The sequence below is a fragment of the Spermophilus citellus genome, assembly GCF_964194105.1.
Source record: "Spermophilus citellus genome assembly, chromosome: 13".
NCBI classification, from domain to species: Eukaryota; Metazoa; Chordata; class Mammalia; order Rodentia; family Sciuridae; genus Spermophilus; species Spermophilus citellus.
The window spans coordinates 96,795,104-96,820,736 of record NC_138193.1 but is presented as its reverse complement, the minus strand read 5'-3'; the positions used below and the strand labels follow the sequence as shown (position 1 = coordinate 96,820,736).

At 37.4% G+C, this 25,633-nt stretch overlaps 1 protein-coding gene across 12 annotated transcripts in view; it reads right to left on the bottom strand.

Moving 5' to 3' along the window:
- Positions 1 to 25,633, bottom strand: part of DTNB (dystrobrevin beta) — a 233,382-nt gene that overhangs the window by 198,971 nt on the left and 8,778 nt on the right. For all 12 annotated transcript variants that reach the window (XM_081265084.1, XM_081265087.1, XM_081265086.1 and 9 more), the window contains exon 2: positions 5,913 to 5,980. In XM_081265084.1, coding sequence (XP_081121210.1) covers positions 5,913 to 5,979 — 67 coding nt within the window. In that variant the 5' untranslated portion in view covers position 5,980. The remainder of the gene's footprint in view (positions 1 to 5,912; positions 5,981 to 25,633) is intronic.

Sequence of the window (25,633 nt, the reverse complement as noted above, 5' to 3'; positions counted from 1 at the left end):
TTAGCTATTATGAATTGAGCTGTTATAAACATTGATAGGAAGGGCAGCAGAATAAAATAGACACTAGTATTGCTGTATGTATATACGTTGCCGTATAACCAATGTGATTCTGCTACCTGTACACTTGGAAAAATGAGAAATTATACCCCATTTGATTCAAATGTATGATATGTCAAGATGATTGTATTGTCATGAGCAACTAAAAAAAAAAACAAAACAAAACAAAAAAACATTGATGTGGCCGTGTCACTGTAATATGCTTATTTGAAGTCCTTTGGGTATATGCAAAGGAGTGGGATAGCTGGGTTAGATGGTGATTCCATTCCAAGTTTTCTGAGGAATTTCCAAACTGCTTTCCAGAGTGGCTGCACCAATTTGCAGTCCCACAAGCAATGTTTGAGTGTGCCTTTTCCCCCATATCCTCGCCCACATTTATTGTTACTTGTACTCTTGATAACTGCCATTTACTGGAATGAAATTAAAATCTCAGTGTAGTTTTAATTTGCATTTCTCTAATTTCTAATAATGTTGAACATTTTTTTTCATATGTCTGTTGACGTATCATATTTCTTCTTCTGTGAAGTGCCTATTCAGTTCCTTAGTCCATTTATTGACTAGGTTATTTGTTTTTGTGGTGCTAAGTTTTTTGAGTACTTTATATATCTTGGAGACTCATACTCTGAGGTGCCATTGGCAAATATTTTCTCCCATTCTGTAGGCTCTCTTGATTGTTTCCTTTGCTGTGAAGAAGCTTTTTAGTTTGATACCATCCCATTTATCAATTCTTCATCTTACTTCTGTGCTTTAGGAGTGTTGTTGAAGAATTTGGATCCTAAGCCAATATGATGGAGACTTGGGTCTACTTTTTCTTCTAGCAGGCGCAGGTTCTCTGGTCTAATGCCTAGGTCCTTGATCCACTTGAGTTTTGGGCAGGATCTGAAATAGGGATCTAATTTTATTTTATCACAAATGGATTTCCAGTTTCCCAGAACCATTTGTTGACGACACTACCTTTTCTCCAATGTATGTTTGTGGTGCTTTTATCTAGTATAACTATATGTATGGATTTGTCTCTGTGTCTTCTATTCTGTACCATTTGTTTTCATTCTGTTTTTGTGCTAATACCATGCCATTTTTGTTAATATAGCTCTGCAATATAATTTAAGGTCTGGTATTGTAAGGGTCTCCTGATTCACTTTTCTCGCTGAAGATTACTTTGGCTATTCTGGGCCTCTTATTTTTCCAAATAAATTTCATACTGCTTTTTCTATTTCTATGAAGAACATCACTGGTACCTTAATAGAAATTGCTTAAATCTGTATAGCACTTTGGGTAGTATGGCCATTTTGACAATATTAATTCTGCCTATTCAAGAACATGGGAGATCCTTCCATCTTCTAGGGTATTCTTCAATTTCTTCCTTCAGTGTTCTGTAGTTGTAAAACTTTTTTTTCTTTTTTTTTTTTTTTTTTTAGAAATTTTCCAGATATCCAACATTTTCTTTTTTTTTAAGAGAGAGTGAGAGGAGAGAGAGAGAGAGAGAGAGAGAATTTTTTTAATATTTATTTTTTAGTTCTCAGCGGACACAACATCTTTGTTTGTATGTGGTGCTGAGGATCGAACCCAGGCCGCATGCATGTCAGGCGAGCGCGCTACCGCTTGAGCCACATCCCCAGTCCCCAAGTAAGCTCTTCACCAAACAGGAGCAATATGAGAGCCCTGGGAATCCCAGGAGTACAAGAGAAAGATGGAAAAAGGACAGGAAGGAACTAACCCTTCCTTCTACATTACAGTTCTCCTCATTCATGGCATGGGCTGTACGTTGTATAGGATAACAAACCCCAAGAAGAGCATAGTGACAAATGGAAGAATTTTATTAAATCTACTTGTATCCAAAACTTAAACTCCTATGGGAAACGACAGTCTAGCAACAAAGGAAAACAGCATTGAACTACTTGTAAAACCCTCTCCTTAGAAAAGTCTTAATTGGGCTCGGGATGTGGCTCAAGTGGTAGCGTGCTCACCTGGCATGCGTGAGGCACTGGGTTCGATCCTCAGCACCACATACAAGAAAATAAAGATATTGTGTCCACCTAAAACTGAAAAATAAATTTTTTTTTTAAAAAAAGTCTACAATATACTAAGATGTTATTTGAGATACCAGCCTGAAGCTTATTCTCTTGACGCTTCCTATATTTCCTGTAACTATATTTCCACTAAAAAAAAAAAAATGTAGTTCTATTCCATTAAAATGTTGAAGAAATATACACCCCAAAATGCTATTTTAGTGCACTACAATTGCCTCCTTTGATTTCAGGGCAGAGAGAGTTCTTAGGGAATAACAAATGTGGAAACCAGATCAACTTTAAAGCCTTTTTATCAGTAAGGAGACAAAAAACAAATAATAGTGAGCCAACATGAGTGTGTGGTAGCAGAAGGCAAAAGAATGAAACACAATATGGTAACTGTGATCACAACAGAAGATAATGAGTCTAAGGGTTAATTAATATCACCTGACCATAAACATTCCCCAGAAAAACAAAGAGAGATTCCAGGCCCCACTCTAGGTTACTTACTGAATCAAAATCTGGAGGGAGGCAACTAAAACCTTCATTTTTAGCAAGTGCCCAAGAAAATCTTACAATTAAGCCAAGTTCAGAAAACAGTTTTAGCCCAACTAAAAGGCCCAGTTCATGCATTCATTTCAAATTGCACCTCATACCCACTCCAACCAGGCTGGACTACATGCAATCACCCAGCGGTGCCACGGCCTCTCGTCTTTGGGCCTTTGCAAGTGCTACTGCCTTAGCCCTTTCTTCACCTCATCAACAGGCTATCAGCCTGGACATCGTTTTTCCCAGGTCCTTCCTGGGCCCCCATGATTCTCCCATCATAGTCTCTAAAAATGGTATGGTTACCTACCTAAGGAGAACTATACCAACTAACCTAATAAGACTAATAAAAGAGTACAGAAAGATCAATAAGTTAAAATTGACATACTAAAATCAACCCAACACCTAGATGATACACCCAAGTGACTATCAGGCAAGTGACTGGCACCCACAGAAGGTAATTACACTGGAGTGTCAATTGATATTACTGGGAATGAGGAAATGGGGCTTCCAACAATGGGTACAGTGGCCACCAATGCACCCCTTCCTGCGAAGAAAAAGGGGAGGCTCACAAAGCCACACTTAGCAAACAACTCCCAGGCTGACTGAATCCTTGAGTTTGTTACAGAGAATAACTAATATAAGGAGCTGGAGTGATAACATTCACTAAGCAGTAGAACCAATTCTTTGCAGAACTACTTCACAAATCCTCACATTCATTCATTCATATCTGTCTCCCTCCACCCCCCTGTGCTCATGTTTATTTATATAAGGCACCTGGGCACTATTTAGTATCAGGAGTCACTGTATCTATTTATTTGGTTTCCTTCATTGTCTGCTTCCCTTTGCAAAATAAAACACGAGCCTCACAACTGAAGTCAGGAATTGTGTTTTATTCTCCCCTGTCACCTTAGCACCCAGAACAGTACCTGGAACACAGTGCATTCTCAATAAATGGGCCAAAATTGACTGGGAAAAACCCCTTGCAGGGCAAGCAGGAGATGATTGCCAGATGAAGTTCAGGCAACAGTATTAACAAAGGCACAAAGGCATGAAGCAGCATGATCCAGCCACAGAAAAGTCAGTAAGCATTGCTGGGAAACGATGTGATGTGCAGTGCTCAAGTCTGGATCTCAAATGTGTCCCAAAGGTCCATGTGCTAAAATCATGGTCCCCAGCTTGACACTCCTGGGAGGCCATGGAACTAGAGGCCATGGAACTAGGGGAAGGTCTTCCAGTTGCTACAGGTATGCCCTCAAGGGGAGAGTGGGGCCTCAGCCTCTTCCTGTTTCTCTTTTGAATCCCAGTCCTGGATAAGCAGCTTTTCTCCACCATAGGGTCCCCACTATAATGTGCTGCCTTGCCCCAGACCCAAAAGGAATGAGCAATAGACTAAAGCCTCTAAAACTGAAAACCAAAATAAATATTTTCTCTTTAAAAACTGATTATTCTGGGGTATGTATTACAGTAATGAAAAGCTGACTAACACATAAGGCATGTGAAAGAAACTGGGAACTTGTGAACTAAGCAAAAGAGAGAACTAAGACATGTTTTGGAGCTAGGACTTTCTCATAAAGGTAATAAAAAGTAACCAAAGGGATTGAAGCAAAGATGTGGCACAAACTTATACAGTTCAACCTTGCACACATAAATAGCAAACTTGAGAGTCAAGTCTGGAAGAAGGTATAAGAAACACATTGCTTCTATTCAGAAAAGCAATAATGACAAAAAATAAATGTAGTAAACACATTCACTGTTTACTACTCACTATTGCTCGGGCACTGTGAAAAGTGCTTTATCCTCATTGTCCCACTTAATCTTCAAAATTCTATAGAGTCAGTACTATTCCATTTCATGGATAAGGAAACTGAGACAGAGACAGATTAAATAACTTGCCTAAGGTTATATAGTAGGTAAGAAAGACAATACCCTAGCCAAGCAGCCTAACTGCAGAGCCTGGACTCAAAGCTTCTGTGGTTTGAGCAACAGACAGATTCAAGACTCAGTTATAACCAGGCACAGTGGCACACACCTGTGATTCCGGCTACTTGGAAATCTAAAGCAGAGGACTGCAAGTTGGAGACCACCCTCCACAGCTTAGCAAGACCTGCCTCAAAATAAAAAAGGGCTGGGATGTAGCTCAGTGATAAAGCACCAGTGGTTCAATCCCCAGTACAAACACACACACACACACACACACACACACACACACACAAAGACTAACTTATAAGGTAAAATTCAGCTGTACTCTATGATTCCTTTGGAGGCAGAAGATGAGGTGACAAAAAATACCTGGCTTGAATGACAAACAATTAGACTCAAACTATAAAAGTCCTTGAAGACCACCCAGGCACAGCAAATGGTAAAAATTTCTTCTCCACCATATCTAACAAGAATCACCTAGCCTGCGGTTGACAGGACAACATGGATATAGGTTGAGCCCAGCTTTACCTCCTGCAACCATATTTCCACTGAACTAAAATATGTACAGTTGAAAGATCTTCTGGGACCTTATCCATTGATTTTATACTGTGATACACAGAATTCTAGAATTCTCCCAAGTGCTTCAGGGCTATTCTAGGCTGGGATTCTGCCTCCCCTCTCCTGCTTTAACCATGCAGTACCAATTTTGTAATATGTTGATAGTCCTTTTAAGATTTCATTTGAAAAAAAGTAAAAAATATTTTTAGGGCTTCATACTCACTGGTCCAGACCAATAATCCCATATCATGGCAAAGGAATCTGAGTTGGTCACGGTCACAAAGACAAGTCGTCACACAGCAAAATAATCTTTCAAATACTAAGAACAGTCCCTTGCTCTCTGAAATCTTTCATTTTTGTTGTTTTTTATATAAAAATATACTTTTTTCACAGATTTTGAATTGGAAAGTACAGTTCATTCATTTCAGTTTTCCCATCAGCTCTAGCTACTAATCTAACACTATTACCCTAACTCTCTACCTTAGGGTTGATATCTAGTGGAAGATAATTTATATAATGTATTAATCATTAACTACTTACCACCATCTACAAGCTCATGGTAACAACAAAGTTACAGCAAGAGGTCTAAACTAACTGGTGCGACTTAAGATCACAGGTATTCCAGGTGACATTATTATTTATGACGGTACTTACGAAAGCAACTCAAATCAATTTAATTAAAATGTAAGTTCTGGCTTGGAGTCCTCCAACTCCCATTCTTCCATTTCTACAGTTGTGATATAAATCTTCTGATTAAAGCTATGACTGATCATGAGAGGAAAAAAAAAGACTCAACACTTAGGAGGACTGGAGACTCACGCATTTCTATGAACAGCTGCCTCTTCTCTGCCCCGGTCTTCCGCTTGTTCCCACCTTCCTCAATCATCCTAGAAACAAAGAAAGACACAATAAGCTACTGTATAATTGAACAATTAGAACAAGTGCACATCATTCTGTTGTGAAGAGTTACAGGAAACCAGGCTGAATGTGTACATTTTAAGACTGAATCAATAAAAATAAAGTGGGAGCCTGATGTATGAAAAGATAAACCATTGTCACTTTATTTGAGAACTTCTAAAATATTAAACAGCCAATACTTAAATCAGTTTATAAACATGATGAAAATATGGGGTTATGCCTTATTTCTAACTTAACTATTTTCTCTGTAGAGTCCTGCATCAGCTGAGACATTGTGTCCCATATCACCACTGTTTTGCATAAACATATTACTAAATATAATTTAGAAAATAATATAATGAAAGGCTATAATAAAGAACATAACAGTCCATCTATACTTAAAAGACATAGATAAAAACATTGTTTGTATGTTAAACAATATTAAACAAAAAAGGTATTCATTCCCAAACCCAAAGAGCTCCTAAATATAACTTTTCTATTACATAATAATAGCAGTTTATGTTGACAGATTCAGGCTATGCCAGACACTTGTTAAAACTCTTTACATGCATTGAGCTACGCAAGTTGGTGCATGACTGTGGTCCCAGCTACTCAGGAGGCTGAGATGGGAGGATCACTTGAGCCCAAGAATTGGAGGTTAACCTAGGCAACACAGTGAGACTCAACCTCAAAACAAACAACAACAACAAAAAAACCTCTGTGACATTTACTCCAGTATGTGGTTGACTGAGCTACATCCCCATCCCTTTTAATTCTTTATTTTGAGACACAGCCTAAGTTGTCCAGGATGGTCTTGTGATCCTCCTGCCTCCGACTCCTGAGTAGCTGGGATTATAGGCATGCACTACTGCACTCAGCTGCAAATGAAAGTTTTATTGGAACACAGTCACAATAATCCATTTCTATATGGTCTAAGGCTGCTTTCATGATGCAACAGCAGACTGGAGTAAATGTCACAGAGAGCATTTGTGTCACAGAGAACATTTGGCCTTCCAAGTCTAAAATACCATTGTCTGTCCTTTTACCAAAAAAAAAAAAAAAAAAAAAAAGTTTGCCAACCTGACCTACAGCAATAATAATTAACACCGAATTACTGCACATCTGGCTATAATTAAGATACTATATCTCCACTGTCACAATGACAACAATCATCCCACAATGCTCCACAAAGTAAGATTCACTCCTCACTGCTAAAATAGCATTCGAACTATTCAAACTCCACTAACCATTCACTGGACAAATATTTATTGAGTAGTTCTTATGTGGCATTTGTATGAATGAAAGACAAAGTCCTCACCTGCATGGAGTTTGCATTCATGTGAGAGGATTAAATAAAGTAATTCATTAGACAGCACCTGGCCTAAACAGGCACAGGTCGAAGGCTAGCTGCTATTATTATTACAATTATTATTACCACTACACAGGTAATTTATAAATCTAGTGTGGGAGCATCTCATTTGTAATTAATGAGAAATGAAATTTGATTATTTTAAGAAAGTTTTTGGCTTCTAAAACCAATAAAGCAGAAAATAGACACTTCTGAAATTTACTTATCTGAATTGACAAAATATATCTTTAAGTCCCACAGACAATTATCACAAACCTGAATCAAATAACACATAAAAATATCCATCAAAGGGATACCATATGAAATGGTCATATCACATCTATAAGGAACAAATATTGTTAAAAACACCTGTTCTATTGCCTAGTGTGCTTGAGGCCCTAGGTTTGATCCCAAGCATGCAAAAACAAACAAACATACATCTGTTACATAAACTGGGCTTTAATTTTGTTACTGTTTTGAAACTACCTAGTCGAAAAATTACAAATTCAACTAAGTATATGCTCTCAGCTGAGGCAGGCAGGAAGAAGACACACAGGGAAGAGTAGGGGGAGGGGAAAGGAAGAGGGAACACTCCTTCAAGATGGGCAATTACACCCCTGTCCCTTCTGCAGGAGAAGAAAGCAAACTGCACTTCACCACTGAGTCGAAGTTCCCTCTGGCCTCCAAAGGTAAACACCCCCAGGCTGTGTAATGATAAGTGCTTTTCTTTCTTCAAAAAGAGGCCCTGAACAAAAGCCAACTGCTGGGCCTGATGATCAACTTCAGAAGTAACCATTTCCAACAGGAAGAAAAAAACCTGGCCATGCTGGACTTACGGACAGAATTCTAGGTTAACCTTTGTTAAGAAAATTTCAAAAAAGTATTTTCATGCATATTAGATTTTCCTCTTACTGATTTCAGAAAAAAATAACTCCAAGTAAGAGTTGACTCTATGAAAAATAATTAAACACTATTCAACTACAGAGATACTCCTGATACTCCCACTTCAGAAACAAGGTATCAAATGTTTTAATTACTTTAGGAAATTATACTCTTGTGATGATTTTCTGTATGGTATGTAAAACTATTCATAGTATTTAAAAATCCTCAGGCTGGGGTTGTGACTCAGCTCCTCTAGATAGAGTGCTCTTCTAACTCCTGTGAGGCTCTGGGTTCAATCCTCAACACCACATAAAAATAAATAAATAAATAAAGGTTTTGTGTCCAACAACTAAAAATAAATATTTTTTTTAAAAATCCACTAAATTTGGCCTATAACGTAAAACTACAATTAGTTCTTTTAAAAATAATTATTAAGGGCTGCAGCTGTAGCTCAGCGGTAGAGCGCTTGCCTAGCATGTCAAGGCCCTGGGTTTGATCCTCAGCACCACATAAAAATAAATAAATAAAATAAAGGTACTGTGTCCAACTACAACTAAAAAATAAATATAAATAATAATTATTAGTAGTAGTATTATTAGTATTATTACTATTACTATTATTATTATTAAACTGGGTAGTCCCAGCTCTTGGGAGGCTGAGGGAAAATCATTTGAGTTCAGAAGTTCCAGATCAGCCTAGGCAACATGGTGAGACCCCATCTCAAAAAAGGAGGGAGGGAGGAGGGAGGAGGGAAAAAACAAACCAACCAAACTGCTTATGATGTATCATGTGGCAGAATTAGAACACCAAATTTTACTTATAGTTCAATTACTTAACAGTTACATGTGTATATAAACAAAGATGAGAAGTAAATTTCAAAATAAAACCACATTTGTAGCTGAGTGCTGTGTGCACACCAGTAATTCCAGCAACCCTGGATGCTGAGGCAGGAGGATTGCCAAATTCAAGGTCAGCCTCAGCAATTTAGCGAGGCCCTAAGCAACTTAGCAAGACCCTGTCTTAAAATTTAAAAAGGGCTGGGGATATGGCTCAGTGGTAAGAGCCCTGGATTCAATTCCTAACACACACACACACACACACACACAATTTGTAGCCCACAGTGGTGGTAGACACCACCACTAAGGCTGAGGCAGAAGAATCACAAGTTTGGGCTGGGGATGTGGCTCAAGCGGTAGCGCGCTCGCCTGGCATGCGTGCGGCCCGGGTTCGATCCTCAGCACCACATACCAACAAAGATGTTGTGTCCGCCGAGAACTAAAAAAATAAATATTAAAAATTCCCTCTCTCTTTCTCTCCTCTCTCACTCTCTCTTTAAAAAAAAAAAAAGAAAGATGAAAGTAGAAAACAATAAAATTTAAAAAAAAAAAAAAGATTTAATTTGGTGCTGTGTTGCTTGGCAATCTTTAGAAAATTAAGTATATTTTATGTTTGTATTTACATTAGGTTTTTTTTTTTAAAGAGAGAGAGAGAGAGACAGAGAGACAGAGAGACAGAGAGAGAATTTATTAACATTTATTTTTTAGTTCTTGGCGGACACAACATCTTTGTATGTGGTGCTGAGGATCGAACCCGGGCCGCACGCATGCCAGGCGAGCGCGCTACCGCTTGAGCCACATCCCCAGCCCCTACATTAGTTTTTTTTTTTTTTAAGCATTTTTTTTTATATTTATTTTTTAGTTCTCGGCGGACACAACATCTTTGTTGGTATGTGGTGCTGAGGATCCAACCCGGGCCGCACGCATGCCAGGCGAGCACGCTACTGCTTGAGCCACATCCCCAGCCCTACCTACATTAGTTTTTAAATGTTTAAATGAATGCTTGGAGGCAATAAGAAAACAGACACTCAAACTGTCAGTGCATGTATACTGACACAGCATTTTGAAAAGTAATAGCTACTAAATTTTTAAATGTATACTAACTTTATCCCAGTAAAAATGTGTAAAGATATGTTTATTTGCTTAAAAAAAAAAAAGGAAAGATAAAGAGAGGAGGAAAAGGAAGAAGAAGAGAAAAGGGAAGGAAAAGGTCGAAAAGGAGGAAAGGAAAAAAGGAAAATTCCTTATGAAGCTGTTTAAGTAACTCAGGATATACAATGAAATCACATAGAATGCAAAAGGCAAGGTGAGCAAATCCCACTTGTGAATCTTGAAACAGCTCAGTCAAGGCAGAATGAAGGGCTAGGGCTGGGGTTTTGGCTCAGCAGTAGAGCACTTGCCTGGCATGTGTGAGACACTGAGCTGGATTCTCAACACCGAATATAAATAAATAAAATAAAGGTCCATCAACAACTAAAAAAAATTATAAATAAATAAATTAAAGGGCAGAAGAACACAGTACGACAACACAGCAGATGCTGCCCTACCAGTCCAGGTTCCCTTTCACTGTTCTGACCTGAACCAGACCCCAGTGGCTGAGGTGCTATCTTCCCACAGCTGCTGCTTCTCTAGAAAACTGCCCTCCACTGACTGAATGTTCCTTAACAAAGAAAGGCCTGGAAAGCTAACCCCTCCCATGGGGGGGCAACAGGCAGCTGCAGCAGATCTGAGGCTGATCTGAGGCAGAAGCACTCATCTCCAGCAAGTTTGGATCCTGGTAAAATGGGGTGAACACATACAATCTTATCCACTAAATATAACTATAGGAGCTGGGGATGTGGCTCAAGTGGTAGCGCGCTAGCCTGGCATGTGTGCGGCCCGGGTTCGATCCTCAGCACCACATACAAACAAAGATGTTGTGTCCGCCGAAAACTAAAAAATAAATATTAAAAATTCTCTCTCTCTCTTTAAGGAAGGAAGAAAGAAAAGAGATTAAAAAAATAAATAAATAAATATAACTATAAAATCTGCATAGAATACATGATGGAGTTAATCAAGATCTACTAATTTGCCTTTTTTCTCTCTTGAATCCCCAGACCTAAAGTCAATACAGCCAGGACCCCCAAACAGTATTGTGGTACAAACAGAAAAAGTCCAGGAGAAAACCCTTTGGTTCTGCTCAAAGGGAAGAAAAGAGATATAAAGCACTGAAAGAGTGGGAGAAATTCCCCCAGGTTTTTTCCTCTCCATTCTCTCCCACAACAGTCCACAGATAATCTCAGAGAAGGCAACATGGTAGGAAAAGCTGCTGGCACTAGAAAACTACAGGGGTCAAAAATGTGGGAAAAGAAAATTAAAGGCACACAAATTGGCAGGGAAGACATAAAACTGTCTTTGTTTCATAGGTGATATGATTATCTATGCAAAAAGTCGAAGACAAAAAACTCCTGGAACTAGTAAGCAATCACAGCAATGTTGCAGGATACAAGGTACATATACAAAAGTCTATCACCTTCCTATATACTAATGAACAAGTAGAATTAAAAGGACAATAGCACAATAAAAATAATAAAGTGAAAATAAAACACAATCCACTTACATTAGCACCCCAAAAAATGAATACTTGGGGGTATAAATTTAGCAAAACATGTAAAAATTAGTATGAGAAAAACTATAAGACTCCAATGAAAGAAATCAAAGTAGAATTGACTAAATTAAAATTAATTCCATGTTCATAAATAGGAAAATTAAGTATTATCAAGATGCCAGTTCCTCCTAACTTGATTCCAGTTTTAATACAATACAAATCAAACTCCCAGCAATTTATTTTGTGGATGTTGACAATCTGATTCTAAAGTTTATACAGAAAGACAAAGACTGTGAACAATCAATGCAATATTGAAGAAAAGGGTGGAGAAATGAGACTACATGGCTTCATGACTTACTATAAAGTTACAGTGTGGTATTGGTTTAAAAAAATAGAAGAAGAAGGGGGGAAAATCTTATCAAGAGAACTGAAAAGAGTCCCCAGAAATAGATTCACATAAATACTATTAAAAAGGAAATTCAGCGGAGGAAAGATGGTCTTTTCAACAAATGTTACTGGAAGGACTGGACATCCACATGCAAAAATATGAATCTAGACAGAGACCTTATACCCTTCACAAAAATTAACTCAAAATGGATCACAGGCATAATTTTAGAACATGAAACTACACCAACTCCTCAAAACAACGCAGGAGAAAATCTAGATGACCTTGGGTGTGCTGCTGATTTTATAGTGATAACATGACTGGAATGATCCATGAAAGAAGTGATAAACTGGACTTCATTAAATTTAAAAAGTGCCAGCTGGGCATGGTGGCACACACCTGTAGACCAACCTGGGCAACTTATCGAGACCCTGTCTCAAAAATTAAATTTAAAAGGGTAGTGGGTGTAGCTCAATAGTAGATGTACAAGGCCCCAGGTTAAATCACTAGTACTGCAAAAAATATATATATTTTTTTCCAATTATTCTTAGAAGTTCTGCTTTGCAAAAGATACTGTTAAGAGAATGGAAAGACAAGCCACAGAGTAGGACAGAAAATTTGTTAAAAAACATATCTGATAAAGAACTGTTGTCCAAAATATAGAATTATTAAAATTCAATATAAGAAAACAATCTGATGAAAAAAATGGGCAAAAGATCTAAAAAGACACCCCACTAAACGAAACATACATGGATGGCAAGTGTGCATCTAAAAAGCACTCAGATTCAATGTGTCATTAGAGAAATGAAAATTAAAACAAGGAGACATCACTATACACTTGTTAAAAATGGCCAAAACTGAGAACCAGTGTTCTCAGTAAACATCAAATGCTGAGAAGGATGCAGAACAACAAGAACTCAATTCATTGCTGGTGGGAATGCAAAACGATATATACTCACTTTGAAAATATCATAGTTTCTTAAATAACTAAACATGACTATTACCATGCAATCCAGCAATCAAGACTCCTTGATATTTACCCAAAGGAGCTGAAACATATTCATTCAAAAACCTGCACACAGATATTTAAAACAGCATTATTTGGAACCAAGATTTCCTTTAGCAGGTAAGTAGATAAATTATGGAATGTTATTCAGCATTAAAAAGAAATGAGCTATCAAGCCATTCAAAGACAGGAAGAAGTAGGGCTTGGGGGCACACACCTGTAACCCCAGCAACTGGGGAGGCTAAGGCAGGAGGGTCTAAAATTCAAAGTTCATGGCCAGCCTCAGCCACTTAGCAAGACCCTCTCTCAAAATAAAAAGGGTTGCTGATATAGCTCAGTGATAGAGCATCCCCAGTACTGCAAAAAATAAAAGATATGAAGGAACTATACAAATATATGACAGTGCTTTGCCCCCATCCCCCACACCCCCCCACACACACACACACACTACAAAGCATTCTGAAAAGGGCAAAACTATATATAATCAGTGGTTGCTGAGATTTGGGGGAAGGCTATGAATCAGCAGAGCACAGAGGATTTGTGGGGCTGTTGAAACTACTCTATATGATACTACAATGGTGCATACATGTCTTTATACAATTGGAGCAAATTCACAGAATGTACAACAAAAGTAAACCCCAAAATAAACCATGGCCTTTGAGTGATTATGATATGTCGATATAGGTTCACTGACTATAACAAAAGTACCTCTCTGATGAGAAATATTGATAATTGGGGAGGCTGTGTGTGAGGTGGGGCAGAAAATTTATAGGAAATCTGTGCAATACAAGAAATTGTTAGGGCTGGGGTTGTGGCTCAGCTGTAGAGCACTCACCGAGCATGCAAGAGGCACTGGGTTCAATCCTCAGCACCACATAAAGTAAAATAAAGACATTGTGTCCATCTATAACTAAAAAATAAATATTAAAAGAAAAAAAGAAATTGTTAGCTGAGTTCTCTTCCTCTTGCTACAAAATGGCAGTCTCTCCTACTCAAGGACTATGTAAAGACTTCCTCTGAGATGCAAATTCTCAAAACATAATGTGCCTCCCTGATCCTACCCTGCCTCCTTTACCGCTTCTAGACTAATAACTAGGGGCCAGTCTTGGCATTTTGAAATAAGGAGATAACTAACTATCCCTGCTTCTGGTAGAAAGGACTGATTTACCAAAAGAGCTGCTGAACCTGATATGAACTGGCAGGAACTGGGAGAACATACCTGAAAAGGGATCTTGAGAGTGCTGAACTTGGGGGCCAAGTATAAGACTGGTAAAGAAGCTGAGCATGGTGATCCACACCTATAATCCCAGTGATTAGGGCCAAGTTCAAGGCCAAAATTTTAAAAAAGACCTGGAGATGTAACTCAGTGGTAATGCACCCCTGGGGTATAATCTCCAGAACTGCAATAAGAAATAAGACTGGTGGGGGCTGGGGATGTGGCTCAAGCGGTAGCACGCTCGCCTGGCATGCGTGCGGCCCGGGTTCCATCCTCAGCACCACATACCAACAAAGATGTTGTGTCCCCCGAGAACTAAAAAATAAATATTAAAAATTCTCTCTCTCTCTCTCCTCTTTCACTCTCTCTTTAAAAAAAAAAAAAAGAAAAGAAAAGAAAGAAATAAGACTGGTAAGGAAATGTTGGTTGACATGGGGGGGACTCTCGCAGAACTCAGACTTTAATGTTCCAAAAAGGGCACCTGGAGTCAGTCTGTATGTGCTACTGTGATCACTCATTTAAACCTGAAATAAAGTTTTTAAAAGATGGTCTGTAGAAAATGAGTTGGACCAAAAAAAAAAAAAAAAAAAAGAAAGAAAGAAAAGAAAATGAGTTGAAGATGCTGGAACTGACAGAGTACTAAGGAAAGAGTCAGAAAGAAGGATGCTCTCTCCCCCAAGACCCCTACCTTTTACCAATTCCATGTCCACTGGACTAACTGCAGCTGCCCTCTCCTTTTTTTTTAATTAAACCTAAGACTTTCTCTAATCTCTGGAATTCACCTTGTTTCCTGTATGGCTAGGCCTAAAATACAAATAAATATATATTTACATATATATTATTATAACATATATTTATATATTATATATTTAATATATATTTATAAGTGCATATAAAAATAAATATATAGCTCTACCACCCCATAAAACAATCTTAGCCAGTGACTGATGGAGGTGGTGTATAAATACTACAGCTACCTCACCCTCTCTGAGACACGTTTTACACTGACTCTTGGTGTTCCAGTGGGAATAGGCCTGTCATTACTAAGGCAATGTGCTTTATAACAAACCCCTTATTTGCTATCTTCCCTTTCCTATCTCACTTCACACTCCTCTATTGGTTTTTCCTCCAAAATAAAATACTTGCACTGAAATCCTTATCTGAGTCAGCTACTGGGGGGATTAAGACATCAAGTCTTTTCATTTAACCAAGCTCATAATTCGATTACATAAAATCCAAGTTTATGGGGAACACATAAAAGATTAGTATAATTGATGTCCCTAGATCAGTGCTTTATGTATACTAATATCTGTATCTTTGTAATTCTGCTTTTAACAGTTTCATATCCAGCAAGGAACCAACCAATCCTACTACCATAGCTATTATACGCCCTTGTCATTCTGACATGACCTTTGTAAACTAACACTAACACTTTCACAAACGTAAGCACATCTCTCTACTTCCTTCCACTTGGACTCCTGGCACTCAGCCTTTTCTTAGCCTTACAACTCACAGATGACCAATGGTTCCCTATCATTCCTTTCACACGCCAACTCTAATTTCAAACCCTGACATTTCCTTCCTCATAATCACTCTCATATCCACCCTTTTTTTCCCATTTCAATTGCCAAAATCTTCATGCACATTAATGAACAAATAAAATTCTATGACCTCATGATCTCAGAACTCTCCACTCCCTTTTCCCTGTAGTTTATCCTGCAGCCATACAAAAGTGTATCTACACTAGGTGTATTTACTTAAACTTGTCTAACCTTCAGTGAGTCCTAATAACCCTAGTCAGGCAGGAGCTTCTTTCCACCTAAAGACTCTGAACACAGGCTTAGTCTACAAAGCGACAAGACCAGAGAACAAGCTCTGAGAACGTAAGTAAATCTGAGAGAAGCTAAAATTGGAAGTTGTAGAGGCTATTTGATGTTCTAAACCCAAAACTAAACTGAATTAACAAGTTTTTAAATGTACCACAAAAGCAGCAATCCATGAAATTAAAAAATTGATAAGTTGAATTTTATCAAAATTAACTGCTCTAAGTCTGAGTGTAGTGGTGCACAGCTATAATCCCAGTTATTCAGAAGGTGGGGACAGGAGATCTCAAGTTCAAGGCCAGTCTGCAACTTAGCAAGACCCTATCTAAAAATAAAAAAATTTAAAAGGAATTTAAAAGGGTCGGAAATGTAGCTCAGTGGTAGTGTGTTGCTGGATTCAACCCCTATTACAAAAAAAAAAAAAAAAAAAAAAAATCAACTGATCACAAAAGATACTGCTAGGAAAATGAGAGGACAGACCACAGAGAGAAAATATTTTCAAAACTAATATTTTACCTGAGGAAAGACTTGTATCCAAATAATATTAAAAAAAAAAAAAAAAAAAAAAACTCTAGGGCTGGGGATGTGGCTCAAGCGGTAGCACGCTCATCTGGCATGCGTGCGGCCCGGGTTCGATCCTCAGCACCACATGCAAACAACGATGTTGTGTCCGCCGATAACTAAAAAATAAATATTAAGAAATTATCTCTCTCTCTCCCTCTCTTTAAAAAAATAAATTAAAATTAAAATTAAAATTAAAAATAAAAAAAAACTCTGAAAACTCAAAAATAAGAAAACAGCCCAATTAAAAAATGATCAAAAGATCTGATCAAGAATCACAGCCTTAGGGGTGGGACTGTGGCTCAGGGGTAGAGCACTCACCTAGCCCGTGCGAGGCCCTAGATTTGATCCTCTGCACCACATAAAAATAAATAAAAAAAGGTATTGTGTCCAACTACAACTAAAAAATCAAAATTTAAAAAAAAAGGATCACAGCCTTGGGGCTGGGGTTGTGGCTCAGCAGTAGAGCGCTCACCTAGCATGTGCAAGGCCCTGGGTTCGATTCTCAGCGTCACTTTAAAATAAAAGTATTGTGTCCAACTGCAACTAAAAAATAAATTTAAAAAAAAAAAAAAAGAAGAATCACAGCCTTACCAAGTGCAGTGGCACATGCCTGTAATCCCAGAGGCTCAGGAGACTGAGACAGTTTAAAGCCAGCCTTGGCAAAAGGAAGGCACTAAGCAACTCAGTGAGAGCCCATCTCTAAATAAAATATAAAACAGGGCTGGAGATGTGGCTCAGTGGTTGAGTGCCCTGAATTCAATCCCAGATACTAAAAAAAAAAAAAGAAAAGAAAAGAAAAGAATCACAGCCTTTGGAACAGGAGTCCCCTGTGATTTTCCTTTGCTAGCAATGCAATAAACCTTCTTTTTCCTTTTTCTCAAAAAAGAAAAAAAATCAGATCAAACACCTCACCAAAGAAGATATAGAGATGGCAAACAAGAGAAAAGATGTTCAACAGCATTTGTTATTAGGAAATTACAAATTATAACAATAAAGAGATAACACTATATATCAATATTAGAAGAACTATAATTCAAAAATCCAACAATATCAAATGTTGAGAAGGATGAAGAACACAAGGAACTCTGGTCTACTGCTGGTGAGACTGCGCAGTCACATTGAAAGACAGTAGGCGATTTCTCACAAAGTTAAATGTGGTCCTACCTACGATCCAGTGATTACACTACTAGCATTTACCCAGCTAAACTGAAAATTTACATCCACATAAAAACTGCATCAAATGTTTATCTAACTTAATTCTTTATTGCCTAAAACTGGAAAAAACAAAAAATGCCCCTAAACAGATGAATGTATAAATAATCTGCAGTATTTCCATAAACAGAATATTGTTCATCAATAAAAAGTATGACATATCAAGCCATGAAACAATATAAAAAAGCTTAAATGCATATTACTAAGTGAAAAAAGCCAGACTAAGAGGGCTAATACTGCATGATCTGAATTGTAACACCAACTAAAGAAAACAAAACATTATCAGTGGCTGGTGAGCTTTAGGGGTAATGAAAACTGAGCAGATGAAGCACAGAGAAATTTTTAGGGCAATGAAACTATTGTCTAAGATACTACAATGGTGGATATATGATATTATGCATTTGTCAACACTTACTGAACTCTACAACACAAACAGTGACCCAAATTTATGCAAATCTATATCATATCAAAAAGATTCCAGGATAAAATGCAGACTACAACAAAACAATCCAACTGTATTAGTGTATAAAACAACCTCACTGAAGAGTGGGGAAAAGGTAGTGAGGAAGACATGGAAAGAGCAATTCATCAGCCAACTAGATGCTTGTTCTCTGTAGGACACTGTACCCAACAATGACAAAATGCACATTTTCTCCAAATGCATATGCATCAAGAAAGATCATATCTTGAACCATAAAACAAACATTAGCAAATTCAAAAGAACTGAAATCATAGAAGGTATTTTATCATAATGGATTTAAACTAAAACTCACTAAGAAAAAGACAAATCAATGAAACCAAAACCTGATTCTTTGAAAAGATCAATAAAACTGATACAACAAGACAAAATACAAAAATAAAAGCATACATTACCAACATCACTAATGAAAGAGGGGGTATTACCACAGAATCCATGAACATTAAAACAAATACCAGGGCTGGGGATGTGGCTCAAGCAGTAGCGCGCTCACCTGGCATGCATGCGGCCCGGGTTCCATCCTCAGCACCACATACCAACAAGGATGTTGTGTCCGCCGAGAACTAAAAAATAAATATTAAAAACTCTCTCTCTCTCTCTCTCTCTCTCTCTCTCTCTCTCTCTCTCTCCTCTCTCACTCTCTCTTTAAAAAAATAAAAAATAAAACAAATACCAAACAGAGACATGAGATGGGAGGGAAAGAGAGAGAAAAGGGAAATTGCATGGAAATGAAGGGAGACCTCATTGCTATACAAAATTACATATAAGAGGTTGTGAGGGGAATGGGAAAATAAACAAGGAGAGAAATGAATTACAGTAGATGGGGTAGAGAGAGAAGATGGGAGGGGAGGGGAGGGGGGATAGTAGGGGATAGGAAAGGTAGCAGAATACAACAGTCACTAATATGGCAGTATGTAAAAATGTGGATGTGTAACCCACATGATTCTGCAATCTGCATTTGGGGTAAAATTGGGAGTTCATAACCCACTTCAATCTAATGTATGAAATATGATATGTCAAGAGCTTTGTAATGTTGTGAACAACCAATAAAAAAATAAATAAATTTTTAAAAAAGGAAAAAAAAAAACAAATACCATGAGAATACCATTAACAATTCTGTTCAATAAACAGAAATATGACAACTTAGGTAAAACTAATTGATTACTCAAAAGCTACAAATTACCAAAATTCACCCAAACTTAACCAGATAACTAGAATGATCCTATAACTATTAAAGAGATGAATTTGTGTTTAAGAATAAACTTTTATAAATGGAATATACATACTCAATTCTATAAGATCTCTTCCATAACACAAAAGACAAGGAAATACTTTCCAATTCATTTTGTGGCCAGTGCTACCCAAATACAACACCAAAGGAAGGAAGTACAAAAAAGAAAACTACCAATCAGTGTTTGTGAACACAGGTGCAGAAGACTCAACAAAATATTAGCAAATCAGACTGAGGGTATACAGCTCAGTGATAAAGCACATGCTAGCATGTGTGATGTCCTAGGTTAAATCCCCAGCACCACAGAAAACAGCATCACACACATATACACACAAATACACAAATGCAAATTAAATCCAGCAATGTATTAAAACTTCCTACGGAGACATTAGTCATAAAGAGGGCATAGTATTGGCACATGGATAGCAATACAAATTAATAGAACAAATTGGTCAACTGATTTTCAACAAACATGACAAATTAATTCAGTGGAGAAAGGACAGTCTTTTCAACAAATGATGCTGGAATCAAATTATGATATATTCATACAAATTGTGGAATATCCATAAAATGGAATACTATTCGGCCATAAAAATAATATATTGATGGGGCTGGGATTGTGGCTCAGTGGTAGAGCACTTGCCTAGCGCGGGTAGGACCCAGGTTCGATCCTCAGCACCACATAAAAATAAAGGCATTGTGCTGTGTCCATCTACACCTAAAAAAATAAATAAATAAATATTTAAAAAATAATAATATATTGAGAGCTGGAGTTGTGGCTCAGTAGTAAAGCACTTGCCTAGCATGTGTGAGGAATTGGGTTAGATTCTCAGCACCACATATAAATAAATAAAGTCCACTGACAACTAAAAAAAAATTTTTTTTAAAGAGACAGAGAGGAGAGAGAGAGAGAAAGGAGAGAGAGAGAGAGAGAGAGAGAGAGAGAGAGAGAGAGAGAGAGAGAATCTTTTTTAATATTTATTTATTTTTTTAGTTCTCGGCAGACATAACATCTTTGTTTGTATGTGGTGCTGAGGATGGAACCCGGGCCGCACGCATGCCAGGCGAGCGCGCTACCGCTTGAGCTACATACCCAGCCCTAAAAAAAATTTTTTTTAAATAAAAATAAAAAAGTATTGATGCATGCTACAACATGGATGAACCATGAAAATGTAACAAATTAAAGAAGTCAGTCACAAAAGGCCACATATCACAAGATTCTGTTTATACGAAATTTCCAGAATAGGTAAATCTAAAACAAAGAAATAAATAATTGGTTTCCAAGGATTGGTGGGGAGGAAAATAGGAAGTTACTGCTAATGGGTACAGAGTTCCTGTTTTGGGGTGATGAAAATGTTCTGAAATTAGACACTAATGATAGTTGTACAACTCTATGAATGTTCTAAAAAACAGTAAATTATAGAGTGAATTATACAAATAAACAGAAAAGGGACCTTAGTATAGATAAGCCTTTGGGATTGATCCTAGGTTGTGTGTTGCTGTTGCTCATTCATTCTGACTGTTACATAAGCCTATAAACTACATTTTAATCATCTACTCCCCTGCTGATGGAAATCTGGGTTATTTCCAGTAAGTTTTTTTTTTTTTTTTTTCCCATATTACAGGCCATGTTTACACATTCTTGAACCTGTCTCTTATTGCACAAGGGTAGAGTTTATCTTGGGTGTACACCTAGAAGAGGAACTGCCAATCTGTTTTGAAAGTTCACCTGAGTACATTCCTGTCATCGATGTATTAGAGAGCGTGTGGATTCACATCTCCAATGCTTAGCCCACTGGGTTTAGCAAATCTGGCAAATAGTATGGGTATATGTCAACTCATTGTAGTCTTGATGTGCATTTCTTCAAGTACTTATGATGATGTGCATCTCTTCATGTTTGTTGGCCATGTGTTTCCTTTTTTGTGAAGTGCCTATTTGTCTTTAGCAATAAGTTTTTATTACAGTAGTCATTTAAATGTGTGTGGGGGGGGTTATTTTGTTTTCTTTTTAGTGTAGGGGATATAACCTAAGGCCCAGTAAGCTAGGCAAGCACTCTACTACTGATCCACACCCCTACCTCCCTGCAATTATGTGTGTGCATGCATGTGCGCACAAAGGTACATGTGTGCATACTTTAAAAAAAAAAAAAAAACTGGGGACTGAACTCAGACTCATTCTACTTCTGAGCTATATCCCCAACCCTTTTTATTTTGAGACAGAACTTCTCTAGGTTGGCCTCAAACTTGCAATCCTTCCTGCTTCAACCTCGTAGGAAGCTGGGATTACAGGCATGCCCCACCATGCCCAGCTCCTAAAAAAACATTTTTTTTAATATTTATTCTTAAGTTTTAGGTGGCCACAATATCTTTATTTTACATTTATGTGGTGCTGAGGATCAAACCAAGTGCCTCGTGCATGCTAGGCAAGCAAGCACTCTACCACAATCCCAGCCCCCTAAAAAATATTTTTAAGAACAGATTTTCTAAGTAAAAAAAAAAAGCACAAACAAAAATAAGACTGATAAATTAACCTACATGAGCAATCTATGTATCAAAAGACTCATGAGAAAGATGGTAAGACAAGTCACAGACTAGGAAAGGAGATCTGCAATCAGCATAACTAAATGAGTGGTAATGGCACATATAGCCTCTATGGACTGATAAGAGTCTACTTTTCACCTAGGTGATGAGTATTAGGTGTTTACTATATAATAATTCACTAAGCTATAAATATTTTTAGTATCTGTTTTATTCTATAATTAAAAGCTATGAAAATATAAATTTACCCTATTACACTCATCAAATGAGAAAAAGTTAAGTCTGAAAACTATTATTTATGTAACAAAAATATAAAGCCGTATGAACTCTCACATACTGCTGTTGAGTGAATAACAGCCATTTCAAGCAGCAAAGGCAGTATCTAATAAATGTTTAAAATGTACAAAACTGATCACCTAGAAATGCCCCTTCCATGATTATGTCCTAAAGAGACACATTCAAGAATATTTAGAACTGTATTTTAATAAACACAAAAGAGAAACAACCTAAATGCCCATCATCAGAAAAATAGGAAAATAAAATCCTTGCATAGTTAATCACACAAAAGAATACTCTATAGCAAAGCTACATAGTGGTAAAATGGATCAGTTTCACAATCTGAAGTAAAAAATGTTGCAAGAGAATACATACAAAAATGTACTATTTGGGCTGGGGTTGTGGCTCAGTGGTAGAGTGAGCACACGTGAGGCCCTGGGTTCAATCCTCAGCACGACATAAAAGAAATAAAGATATTGTATACAACTACAATAAAAAAATGAATTTTACAAAATGTACTATTTATACAAAGCTTAAAAGCATGTGCATTAATATAAGCAAGACTGGGACTATGGTGAAACAAGCTAAGTACTTCAGGTACAAGATTTCAGGAAGCATCAATCTCAGAATCACACAAGACCAGGAATGAAGGCCTCCTATGTTGGGGGCCTAGGTGCCTCCTTCATTTCACCCTTAGCCCTGGCTGTACATACATGATATTATATATGAATTATTTATGAATTTATGAATTCATACATATATAGCAAAATATGAAAAAGCACCCAGGAATAATAATCACTAAATTCTACAAAGTGAAGACTGCTAGAGATGAAAGTAAAATCACACGACTATAAAAGGCACTCTACTGGCTATTCTTCATTCATTAGGCTGGATTCTAAGTACACTGTGTTTATACTTGACACTTTTGTATGTCCTATTTCGTTATAAAATTTTAAATCATGGGAGAAAGGGAGTATTTTATTATTGAGCCAGAGTATACCAAATACCATAAACTCTGTGCTTCTATACAAACACACAAGGACTCTCACAAACTCTCTAACTTAACATATTAGTCATCACTTCAAGACTTATGATCAGAGCCTCATTTTTATACTTTGCATTTCACTGACAACAAACTCATAAATAGAAGTATCACTCTGCTTTCTTCTTGCTCTTCAAGTGTGTTTGAATTACTATTTCAATCTTTAGTTGACTCTAAAGCTTCACTCTGTAGTTTCTTTGTAGAATCTTGTTAAGCCATTCATCTATTTGGCAAGGTTCACTTCATTTAAATCAGATAACATAATCTGAAAGATCACTAAGCTATGTGCTGCACTATGTTCTAATACAGTGGAAGCAAACAAAACAGGAAGATCACGTTACAGATGCCCCAGGTTGAGCTGTTCCCACCACCCTCTCAGGCTCCTAGCCTATGCAGGCACTGAGGTGTTTCATCAAACATACAGATGGAGTAAAGTGACAGCCTTCAGGTTAAATATCAGTAAAACTTAACTGCTCGTACTTTCTTGTTACACCCTGCCTAGAGGATCATTTTGCCTGCTTCCTACTTTGGAGACCACTGCTTCTTTAAAAAAAAAAAAAAAAAAAAAAAAGGAGAAAATAGGATTGTGCTAGGCTTAAGGAGCAAATCAGGACTGTGGCTGTTAGAATAAGATAAGGAAATTGAGAGCCTATGTGGTTAGGCAACTTGGCCTGAGGTTACAAAGCTAGTAGTTTGTGCAGTTAGCCAATGATCAAAGCCCATTCTCTTCCCATTGACACATCATCTCCTCCAGGGCAGGCACGTGAAGCCAAGAAATAAGGAAAGAAATCAGGTCCCAAAACTATGTGAGTTAACTGGATCTGGAGGAGAGCACAACAAGAAGTCCTTATACCCTGATCTCTAAGAACACAATGTGTTCCCGAGTTGGACAAAGTCTGCAGGCAGAGGTTAAGTAATTGCTTCAGTTAAGACTACAGGAAGGGGAGATAAAGCTTTGGAAATGTTTTCTGAACATCTCTGCACTGAACCTAAATGTTGAATACCCTTCATTCTGTTGGTTTCTCAACCCTTCCCAGCTCTCAGTTATATCAAAGCATCTAGGTATCAAAAGTTCTTATGTAAGTCAGGCACTATGGTGCATGCTTGCAATCCCAGCTACTCAGGAGGCTGCAGCAGAAGGACTGAAAGTTCAAGACCAGTCTGGTCAAATTGGTGAGACTCTGTACCAAAACAAAAAATAAAAAGGGTTAGGGACATAGCTCAGTGGTAGAGCACCCCTGGGTTCAATCCCCAGTACCACCAAAAAAAAGAAAGAAAAAAAAAAGTTCTCATGTAAATTCACAATCTCCCAGCAAGCCTCCACCAGTTTGTCTCTGGATGTCCACTGATACAGAAGTCAGTGGGGGATGGGACTGGGGTTGTGGCTAAGTGGCAGAGTGCTTGCCTTGCATGTGTGAGGCACTGGGTTCAATTCTCAGCACTGCACATAGATAAATTAATAAAATAAAAGTTTATCAACAACTAAAAAAAAAAAAAAGAAGTCAGTGAAGGCTGAGAATGTCCCTAACAAATACTTCCTTACAACTAGCCAAACTTTTTTGAAAAAAAGTTCACTAACTTCCTTGCTTATCTCAGGAAAATTATCAAGTATCCTTCCTCTAATACTTCTCTTTCAGATTAAAAGAAATGCCACAGGGGCTGGGGATGTGGCTCAAGCGGTAGTGCGCTTGCCTAGCATGCATGTGGCCCGGGTTCGATCCTCAGCACCACATACAAACAAAGATGTTGTGTCCGCCGAAAACTAAAAAATAAATAAATATTAAAAATTCTCTCTCTCTCTCTCTCTCTCTCAAAAAAAAATGCCAGAGAAAATAAGTAGAGATTTTCTCTTGAAATCTGACTAGCATTCTCTAGGTTCCTAATAAAAAATATTCAATAATTGCTCTCCACTACTACACAGAGCTCTGAATAGCTAAATATAACCTCACAGCGCTGTGATAACTATTAAATCTCAGATAAAACATTTAGCACAATACTTGGCACAAAATAAAAACCTAGTATACATCAGCTGTCATTATTGATATTATCAGAACTATTTGATTATGCTAGAGTAAAGAGCATATATTTTATGTATAGATTATAGATTATTTAGTCCAAACCTGAATATCACATTTCAGTCCTGCTTTAACTTATATACAGTGCATTAGTACACAGAAATTCAAAATCAAAATGCATTTTCTTTAAAGACTATGTTTGTT